Genomic DNA, 11,656 nt, shown 5'->3' with positions numbered 1-11,656 from the left:
ACAATTTATTTCTCAGCATAGATAAGAAAATTATAATTTTTAAACTTAAATTTTTAATGTATGTTCTACAAAATATGACATCATGCTTTACTTAAAAAGAAATTATTATATTAATAATTAATTATTAATAATTCATTGCAAATTAAGTAATTTAATACTTTTTATGTCAAAAAAGATTTTATGTATAGAATAAGATTATTCTCCTTTAGACAGAGAAGAAATTAAAAACATAAAATAAAATAAAAGAATTGAAAAAAGAGGGATAGAAGATAACGTATCATTTATAGGTCTCTTACTCCTGTTTCGTAACTCGCTGTTATGTAATGTACATGACACACATACATGACATGAATTAGAGCGCCTGCAACGCTTAATTAGTGATCTGCGAAGGGATGTTAATTAACACGATCTAATCTCGGTGTCAATCACGCGCAAAAGTCGCTTCTAGTATTTTTTTTTATGTGCCTTGATAGTGGCACAAGTATCGACGCAAGCGAGTCGCTGATATGCAGAAACTCGTCGTTCAATCCGGGCGATTAATATACGTCAGCGTACGTTGGCTCGTAGATCAACGCACGCGTAGCTACGTTGCGCGCATGATGTTGAGATAAAAAATCCGCGTTGATAAACAATCAAAACATGACGCAACAATGATTCGCCTATTCGTAAGGACGCAAAACTGTTTGTCGAGCTCGATCATGGATACATCTCGCATGGAAAAGTCCATCGGATTTATCTGCAAAAATTATCCTTCAAGGATTATAACCTAATTTAACAATAATACCGGAAACGTTTATCTTTAATATTTTTAAACTGTAATAGAGTGATAAGTCACAATCAATACTAAGACATAAATAAGGAAAATTTAAACATATTCTAAAATAATTAAAAAATCTCTTATTTATATATAGTAATAAATTATTGGATTGCAAATTTTACTTAAAAATAATAAATAAATAATAAGTAAGATATAATGAAAATAATCGTTTACTGATCTAATTGAAACACATTAATAACTCATTATAAATCTTGATTAGACTTTACGAGAATATTCTGCAATCATATTGTTACGATCTTCACTAATTATTTTATTATCGTTATTTAACAATTCTCGAATATTTGTTTGGTCAAATATATTTTGAACAATTGAAGGGATACTTGGGATTGAAGAATAACAAAAAATTATATTTCAAAGTTTGTAAAAATTTCGACAAAGAAACCGCAGAAGAATTGAATACCGCCGATTGCGCAATATCATGTAAACGATGACACTTTCCTGTCTGCAACAGAGTACTCTCAAAAATAAATGCCTAACGTCGTAAATAGGCGCCACATGGCATATGTAAAGTCGTGACGCGCATCGCGACATAGACACGCGATGTGCGGTGCGTTAAATATGAAAAATTATAAAATATTAATATTCAACTGTAATGCATTTAACGAAAATTAATGAATGGCAACTATATATGTATATGTGTGATGGTCTCGTATTCGGGATTAATATCTGATTTAAATTTGATTACTACCGATTCGATTTAATTTATGCAGTAGCTAAATAATTTGGTTGACAAACCGTCAGTTAATTGTTCGAGCGGGGAAATCCGTGCACCCGTCGCAAATAAAAGGAAGGCCACCTTTCGTATACGCGAGCGGCGTACGAGCAGTGTCGGGAGAATCAAGCGCTGGAAAACTTTTTCCGCGGCGCGGAGCCATGACGGGACCACAGTGCGCCAGGGCGTGAGGGATGGCGAGAAAACGAAGAACGGAGAGGAAAAAACCGATACTCGAGGGAATTCGGAGACGTGAAGGGGAATGGGGAAAAAAAAAGACGGCCGAAATGCGTCGGAAACGGAGAGGGAAATGTGGGAAAGGGATAGAAATCGCGCGCAGAGAGGAGCAAGAGATAGAGGCATACGCGCGGATAACGAACGGGAAAAGCGAGAGTGTGAGAGAAAGAGAGAAACGGGGCCCGGAGGAGGATAAGAAGTCGGGGGAAGTGGGGAGCAAACTCGCGTGAGCGAGCGACGAGAGGAGGAGTGCGGTGGACGCGCCGCGGTCGGTCCCTCTGAGATAGGATAGGAGTAGGACCGTTCGCGCGCGCGCGCGCACGAGAGGAGGTAAGCACGGAGCGGAACGAGCGGAGGGAAGCGCAACGTCGCGAGCGCAAGCGCAATGAGCCGCGGAGTAACTCGCGGCGTGCGCCACATTGAAAGCTTGCGACATGCCGCCGAGGCGCTCAGTTGCGCGCCAACTCTTGAATGGGTTTGTCGTTGTCGAGGATCGAGCTCCCTCCACTCTCGGGCTCCTACGTAGCGAGCGGTTCCTTCCGTGTGCGTAATCCGAGTGTCGAGACAGGCAGCACAGAAGAGCGGACAGGGGAACGCCGCGCCGGTGAGGGCTGTGTGCGCGTGGGCGTCGGTAAACCGCGTGGCACGACGGAGAGCTGGAGAGCGACAGACGCGCGTTGACACGGAACAGGCGGACGAGGACCGGGGGTTGTTGACGGTCGTCGGAAACGGAACGTGTGACCAAAACGTCGTCCTCGAGATCTCGGAATATAATAAACCTGGGGGAGACTGTTAAGTAAGTATTTGGAACAGTGTCAAAAACCGCGACGCCCGCCTGCCTGCCTTTTGTCGATCTCAAGAGGATCCGCGCGGTCCGCGTTTGTTGTCCACGCGGGTGACGACGGTGCGACGCGCGACGGTGGGGCAGAGGTGTAATTCCACCGAAAAGTACTTTCCTCCTCATCTCTCCCGCCGGCTCGTCACTTGGACGGCGTAGCGTGTGCGCTACGGCGACGGCCGAAGGAGAGGGAGAGATATACACTCGCTGCTGGTAGAAGCGCACGGCGAAGCGAGTGCGTTTCTACGCACAAACGGGACACGGGCGTACAGGTGGTCGCGGTCAAGTCGCGAAAGGAGATTTCCCGTCTGTGATGTGCGAGTGAGCGATGGAATCACCAGTCATGTACGACTCGGCGGCCCATCAGGCCCAGGTCCAGGGTACGACGGATTTGAAGAAGTCCCAGGTCCTCAACAACAATACCAGCAATCAGAATAACAATAACGCCGTGACGAACAATAACAACTCCGCGCTGCAGATCAATCACAACCACAATCATCAGCAGAGCAACGCGGTTAAGCAGGTCTCCGGCAGTAAGGCGAGCTTGCATCAGCAATACGCTGAGCATTGCGCGGCTGCCGGCGAGCTTACCGATCTCAACGCCCCGGAGATCTCGTTGGACCTCCAGAATCTGATCGACGACAACCAGTTCGACAATCAGTCGTTTCTGGATATGCTCGGCACCAACAACAACGCCATAAAGCATACCAGGACGGGCGGCTATCCGCGCACGACGCTCGCTTACATACCGCAGCCGGTGCACAGCGGCGCGACCTATCATCAGAACAGCAATAGCTGCAGCGACAGCAACAGCTCGAGCTCGGAGTCGCCTAGCATCAAGGAGGAGCCGATGGATCCGGCGGACTACAGACGCCACTGCCCACAGTATCCGTCCACCGGTTACAGCCCGGTGACAAATAACCCGTTCGCCAATGGCGGCCAGACCTTCACCACCCTGACGCCGTCGACAATACCGGGCGGTCATCCGGGCGCGCCGGTCCATCAGCCGCCGCCACGGGGCGGTGGCCCTATGAAGGGCCCGGTAATGGCTCATCAGCATCACAACGCCGCGAACGTCGCCAGGAAGCAGACCAAGGCCATCGACAAGGCGAGCGACGAGTACAGACGTCGGCGGGAGAGGAATAACATCGCCGTGAGGAAGAGCCGCGAGAAGGCGAAGGTGCGAACGCGCGAAACCGAGGAGAAGGTCAAGCTGCTGGTGAAAGACAACGACGTACTGAAGAAACGAATCGAGCTGCTCAACGAGGAGCTTAATGTGCTCAGATCGTTATTCAGCAGCGTCGGCGTCGTGCCCGAGCAACTGCATCGTGAGATCTCCAGGCATCTCGACCAGTTCCAGCAACATGCAATTGGACCTATGTAGCAGCAGCAGCAGCAGCAGCAACAATGTACAGACATTGCCGCGCAATTCGAGATGACATCGTCTTCCGCCGACGACTCGCGTCCCCAGGCTATCAGGCCGCTCCGATTGTGAGACGAAGTCGCGTCCTCCGCTCCCTCACCGCATCTTCCCGCAGCACCGCGTCCATCTCATCATATTTTCTCTTCCTCTGTCCCTCTTTTCCTCCTTCCACCTCTTCCTTATATCTCACTCGTCCCGAAGCGCGCGACGCAAACGCACGTGCACGCGTGCATGCATGCATGCATGCGTGCATGCGTGCGTCGTCATCGTTGCGTCGAGAATCGCGAAGGCGCGAACGTGGGAGGGAGAAGGGAGGGATCGCGCGGCGAATCACGTAGGAAGAGCAAGCTACTCTACGCGAGGAATAGCGTCGTTCACGTATAAGAACTTCGTATTTCAATGGAAGAGAAGTACCTCTGCCTGCGAAACAAAGGAGCAACCCCTCGCTCCAGAGAGTGTTGTACTTTCGGACGCTGAAAAAGCAGAGATAAGAAGGGGGAAGGGGACGAACATTGATAAAATAAAGCAGTAAATCGTGAAGAATCGGTCGCGTGATCTGCAAGCAAGCCATCGTGTTGCGATATTATCTCCCGAGATGATACCGAGAATCGAAGCTTAGAGTCGACGAAGAACACGAAAGACAGTTCGATTTTTCTTTTTTCTCTTTCATTCATTTTCCTTCGTCATTCGTGTTACTTTTTTTTTCTTAGTGTCTTACCTCCATCGTTCTTTCCACTTGGCACTTATGGTCCTCATCGATGGGCACGAAAAGTCGCAACGCGAAGGCAAAACTCCGACATTTCGAACAAATCGTGTCTCGGTTGTGTGATCCACGCGAGAGAATCTTCACTTTAGTTGTATATTATGTTTTCGTACTACACAAAACACGGACATACACTTAACACATCTCCAACGCGAAAGACATGTATACACGGCGTTGTATTTAGATTCGGTTCTTAGATAATGTTAAATTAATGAACTTAGGCTATCATTCTCCAATTACCAAGTACCTAAAAAAAAAGTCATATCGAAACACGGTGATCTGTATCAACGTGATTCATATCGTGCATCCACGAGACAAGTCGATATCCATCTTCTCTTGATACATATTCGCTCGTATTTTGACGAAGCATGGCCAAGCAACACAGCCGAGCACTTTATCCACGCGCTCTTGTATTATAGTTCTAATTAATTTTATTATTATTATTATTATATTTGAGATGTATGTACATAAAAAGCTAATATATTTTGTTAGAGGAGAAACAGAGAGAGAGAGAGAGAGAGAGAGAGAGAGAGAGAGAGAGAAAGGGAGAGAGAGCATGTGAGAGAGAATTGGCCGGAAAGACTGGGAAATAATTGAGCGGATTGTACATGTGCGTGTGATCCCGTGTACGTGCGTACACGTGTGTATGTGACACGTCGCGTGCGCGAATACGTCGGGACGAATTGTTGTAATTGCATATTTTATTAGCGACGAGAGTGAGACGAGAGTGAGACAATAATCAAGCGAGAGGTGGGAGAATCGGAGGAATCGTATATGATTGCTCTGAGCATGCGGCCGCATGAAGCGGAGCTTCGCGATGCCAACTCGTGCGTAAATCCGATGCGTACAACAGTAACCAGCCAGTGTGCACCGTGCACGTTTTAATTATTCGCGAGCGAAGACGCGTGCGACCGCGTGTAATTAGTGTGAATGCGTGATAGGCGTTACGCACGCGTGCCTTGATGTATGACTGATGTATGATGTTAGGGTACAAAATTACCTGTCACGGTTGTCTTCTTGTCTATGCACAAATATATTTTGATATGAAACGTACATGTAACGTGCCTGCCTCTGTTTCTTTCCTTATCTCTGTACGCGTCACCTCACCTCCGTCTCACTTTCCCCGTGTCTTCTTCTCGCCCGTGAATTTAATTCCTTACGACGTACTTAAGCCTTTGATGCATAAAGCTGCTTTTCTACGACTGATAACGTGTTCTTGATGTAATCGCGGAATTTAGAAAACCATGTACAAAACTTTTCCGTTACAGCGAGGTACCGGCGCGCTCTATTTACACGTGCATTTATTTATGGCACAACAAAAAATATGTAAATGTCAATTTCTTTATCGTTTTAACGTTTTGCAAGTCATTAACCGTCCTCTTCGAAGATTTCTTATAGAACGCATCCAATTGACTATTCTTCAGAATATGGGGCTAACAAAACGTACACGCTATGGTCACTTTATTAATTGTCTGTACTTTCATATCCTCTAGATTTTTGCCAGTGCATTTTTATACTGCGAGATTCGAGGATAAAAAAGCTATTCGTTCAAAATGGTCAAAAAATTCTATCAAATTAAAATTCTAAAAATTTAATTAACTTTTAAAATTCTAGTAATATATATTTTCAAAATTTTATCAAATTAATGCAAAAAAAAATTTAAAAACTTGCGTTATAAGATCAACTTATTCTTTAATATCTCATTTCCATCGTATCTTTCGTATCTTACTTCAAATGTTTATAAGAAAGTATGGTCCAAACTTTAAAATTATTATGAGGAAACGAACTCTCGCTGATAACGTTCTGATTTGAGATTGACATCGTGCGCGCGGTCAAGGCAAGAGCGGCGTGCCCCGTCAAAAAGACATTTTCATGACAAAACGTACAAAACAAAATAGCTATAGTCTGATCTTGATCTGCCGGAAGAAATCTGTCGACACTCGTACCTAACGCAGAGTGCACGTATGGAAAGTAATCGGAGCAATGGCGCGCGAATCCATCGTGGCGAATGAGTCACGAGATAAGTTTGTTGTTAGTCAGATTAAATAGATTAGCACCATTGTGTGACGAGCGTGACGCGCGTTATAGCGAGCCCCGCGGAACAGGATACGGCGTTTCACGCGTGTACGCGCGGGCGCACGTGCCCGCATCTCGAATCGTACGCACTCAAACGAGACACACGGGACGCATGAGGAAACGCATCGCCCGCGTGAGGTAATTAGCGAAACGAGTTTTTCACATCGCGATGCAAAATCAGTGATATAGTATAATGTTTTGCCTGTATCAATATTGAGATTTTATAATTCGACTTAATGATAAAACTGATACACAAGTTGAGTGAGGAATATCCAAATACGTTGAGACGCTTCGGATTTGTTCTTTAGTGCTGATTAAGATTATACAAATATATAAATATCCATTGGCGTTGTATATTTGCATGTGTACATCCGTCACTTTATCGCGGATAGGAATAAAAATGAGGAAATTATAAATGAAAAAGTAAAACTCCGCAACAATAAATCAATAAATACTTAAAACATAATACATGTGCACACTAAGCAACTCGATACTATAGCTTTCAGTTTTATTATCGAGAGTCATTCCTAAAGAAACGAAATATCTCTGATTTTGTTGTGTGTAAACGGCCTTGCGTAAACTCGCGGCTTTTGGTTTGACGCGGATCCTCGCGGACAATTTATCGTATTTCTCACGTGATACAATGCAGAGAAATGTGTCGTATGTATGCGCGCAACAATATATTGTATAGAATACAGCCAGGTGAGTGTACGAAGAATAAAAATGGTATGCCGAGACGGAATTCTTCCGAAGAATCGAAAATGGTACTAATGCAAAAGAACCGTATATATGTTGCTAGGCCTATGTAGCGCGGGATCTTAAAGAATTAATTTAAATGTCAGAAATAGTAAATGGCAAAGTATTTATCATAGGAAACACGTCAACAGGCAATTAGCATAAATTTGATTAAAACAATTTTTTTATAGAGATATTTTACTTATGAATAAAATATTTTTAACGTCATTTTTTTTTTTGCTAAGATTAATCAGTTTGCATTATATCCTCTTAACTTCAAAAGCCGCTACTATCCTGCAATCAAAAAGCCAACCGATTTTATCAAGAGAAAGTGTATAATTGATATCTGACTCATTACTACGCTAAGTTGCTAGTATATAGATAAAGTAAATTGGTAGTGTAATGTATTTTTATTTGGAAATTCTTAGAGGAAATATCGAGTTATTTTAGAAAAAACTTCGATAGTAAATTAATTCTATTTCTTTCACCTTTTAGTATTTTAGGATGATTTATAAAATCAGTGGCAATGCTAACAGGCAAATGGCAGGGTACTCGTATAACGCGATTGTAATAAGTGAGCATTCCATAATATCACTACTTCTACCACATTATATACCAACGGCTCTCGATTGGTTAAAAAACTCTACTGTATATTCCAGAGCACAACGTTACAGATATTTTTGCGTTTACTTCATTTGATGATGTCCGATTTAAATTATAAATTAATTTTTTGTATATTCCTCACGGGAAGATGGAACAGATAGTATTTTGTACTATATTATGCATTTTGCTCCGCAATCTTGAAACTGCCGGATCAAATGGCTTTAACTAATATTTTCTGATGTCCAACAATTTAAATTTGTGGCGGAGCGCTTGTTTTGTTGCCGCGTTAAATTTCTGACATAATGCGCCAAGTTTTGACGCCGAGGTGTCTACGTGCACGTGTCGCCGATTCCACTTTTAGATGCAAGCTATGCCAGCGTTTTTGCACGATACGTCCACTTTTCAAGCATGCCTGCAAACTGAACAGCAACTTCGGATATCACTGAAACAGTCGAGTATACTATGCGAGCATTTTAAACTTGCAAATCAATGTGTGAATCACAACTTTACATTCAATAAAATTTATTAACTGGGAAATGTTAAAATTTACGAAGGACGAATCAAAGAAAAGGAGAGATTTGTTTTATGTGTTTAATTTTTAAGGCATAAAAATCCATTTAATTTAAATTTTTGTTTGTTGAATAATATGATATTACACAGGATTATTTATTTGTTTTACTCCTTTCATCTGAAACAAAATACGCGAGGAGAACAGGACTAGTTTTCTTGCGCGTGTGATATAATATCTGCCACTAGTATTTATTATCAGCGTTTTATCAGTATTATCGACTTTGCTTAATTCCTCATGCTGACACAGCAGATCATCTCTTACCGTCTATATTCTTCAAGGCGATCATTATAATGCCATCTTTTTATATTCGTCATTGTTTCGTCCAATTTATTACAATTACTATTAAATTAGCTATAAATTATATTAGAAATCGCATATTTAATGCTTTAGTTCTTTATTTTATTTTGTTATAGACAACGTTTTTACATATCTATCTATTATTGTTACATATCCGACCATAATATATTACATATATTAACTATAATATATTGTAGCAAACCTAATTATTGTTTGTAATTAATTCAAATAAATTTATTAATTCTAATCATATTTTTTAATATATGTCTTTTACACAAACTTATAGTAAAGCGCATGTTAGCAACGTAAAATAAAAGATCCTAGTGGTGTCGGATGTTCTTAGCTGCACTCCTATTATCAGCTGACTCTTTGTTCTAGCTTCGATGATTATGGCGTAGCGCCAATTCGGATTATGAGAGAGGCAACAGTTGCTAATTCATGCTAATATTATCATTGTACACGAATATGAGTGCCAGTGTCATCTCGGTTTATCTTTTGACAAATGTCATATTTTGAAGAAACTAGCGCGTAGAATTCCGTTATGATTGGAAATAAAGATACGAGGAAAATAGCCCTCGCGTGATAAAATACTTGGTAAACAACCGGCTAAATTAAGATAGACGCTGAAACTCGTGATATTTTTTAAAAACCATTCTTAAGACCGGATACCATTAAGATACTTACAAATTAACGGCGTGTAAATGCATTTAAAATTGAGCTCAGGCTCGAGGGCCGGTCGCTTCAAAGTCATCGTTGAAGAAGATTTCTTTTTTTTTAATATATCCGTATACACGGATATTGCTGTGCGCTGTACGTTTTGAACCAACATCGCCGTACATGGTCAACGGTCGCACGAAAAAAAAAAGTGGCCCGGTAAAGGCGCGCCGCCAGCAACTCGATACTCCCGTTTTTCCCCGGCCATGTTTATAGAGTTACCTGCGTTCCTATCCTACTATTCGCTCGACCGCCTGGTCTCTATTCTGGCTGCGACGTTATATGGGTTAGGGCCAACTCTGCCAAGACTGCCCCGCACCCACGCGCGCTCACGTCCGCGCCCAATTCTCTCTTTTTCCGCACACGCGGCGAACAAGCGAGCGGACTTACCGTTCCGCGGGCGGCGCGTGGCGACGCGGCGTCACGAAAAGCTGTCGCGCGCACAGCGCGAAAAACGAACTCGCACTTGATCCACTAAAACCGCTCGTGTGTCCTACCGAACTTACGCGTAACTTCGAATGGCTAATACCGGTGGCCGGTGACATTGAGCTGGTGCTCCCGCATCGCGAGCCAGATCGTCCATGTGCGGCGGAAGCGGTCGCCGAATTAGTCGGTCGCCTCGCTTCATAATTGCCGACGTTTGTGACAGCATATCTAATTTATTAACATCAGCTATTAATAACCGTTTACCGTGAAGATATTTTATGCATAGATATGAAGTGATCTGAAATGAAACTAACGTGATATTGGAAAATATTAGAATAAAAATATTAGAAAAATAACAAGGGAAAAATCAGTATTAATTAAATTGTTCAAAAATTAATGCTTGAAAAATCTGTATATAAAAAAGGATCAAGACAATTGGTTCTATTCTACATATTAAAATCAAATTTAAAGAAGAAAAAAACAAAGAACTAAAAATTAGGTCGTAGAAAATTAAATTGTCATATTTTCAGACCAACCAATTCCCTAATTAAGAATGTTTAATTAAATACTAATTGATGCTCGAGCATGTGGAAAGTTTTCTTTTTCGATTGCCGCATAATTTCACAAGCTAAATGAAAAAGCATCTAAACCCGGAGTTAAAAAGGGCCCACCGTCGATCGACTCGGTACAACGCCGCGAACACGATGTGGGTGTGACCTGGTTTGCGAGAGTTTCACTTTCCTGTAACATCGCTGCACGGAGGAGGTAAGGAGGATTCGACCCCAGAGTTACGTCATGCATTGTTATGCCGGCCGTAACGGCTCGTAGTCGTACGTGCGGAACTCTGCGGGAATGAAAATCAGCGAGAGACGAGAAAAACCACCTCGTATCCCACGAGAATCAATCGTCATCGATCGACAGACCGGCGATCTTTCACATTGTTACGTTGTGACATAAATCCGTATATTCCAATCGGCATTGTTCGGACGATGACCGCAATTTTGAATGTCCGTTCAAGAAATTCTTGAAAACCTTCAAATATCAAAATCAATATCATATCTAACACCAAGATATGAAAATAGATTTTAAATCGTAATTGAATTTTTGATGCTTTAATGTACTACTATAGTTTTAATTTTAACTAAAAATTATAGAAAATTATATTGCGCGTAATTTACAAGAATTGAAAAGTTGAAATAAAATTATCACTGGTACTGTTGTTAAATAAGAATTGAGATATGCCCAGAAGAAATTATATATATATATATACATATACACCCTACTTGAATTTCTATAAATTCCTATTTACATTTACTTTTTACGTACTCGTTGCAACATACTAAAAAATACAATACAAATCCTCTTTATCAAATTCTCTCGCTTGGGACGAATTTTTTTTATGAGTGCCTTTTCACGATAAATA

General features: G+C 42.0%; 1 protein-coding gene across 1 annotated transcript; it reads left to right on the top strand.

Annotated features, from left to right (window-relative positions):
* Nucleotides 1–2,248: 2,248 nt before the first annotated feature.
* Nucleotides 2,249–5,864, top strand: LOC105834965 (CCAAT/enhancer-binding protein). The gene has a single exon (XM_012677856.3). The coding sequence runs from the start codon at nt 2,954–2,956 to the stop codon at nt 4,007–4,009; it is 1,056 nt and encodes a 351-aa protein (XP_012533310.1). The 5' UTR covers nt 2,249–2,953; the 3' UTR covers nt 4,010–5,864.
* Nucleotides 5,865–11,656: the final 5,792 nt, after the last annotated feature.

The sequence above is a fragment of the Monomorium pharaonis genome, chromosome 5 (assembly GCF_013373865.1).
Source record: "Monomorium pharaonis isolate MP-MQ-018 chromosome 5, ASM1337386v2, whole genome shotgun sequence".
NCBI classification, from domain to species: Eukaryota; Metazoa; Arthropoda; class Insecta; order Hymenoptera; family Formicidae; genus Monomorium; species Monomorium pharaonis.
The sequence above is the reverse complement of the archived record's forward strand: the minus strand, read 5'-3'. Positions and strand labels throughout refer to the sequence as shown.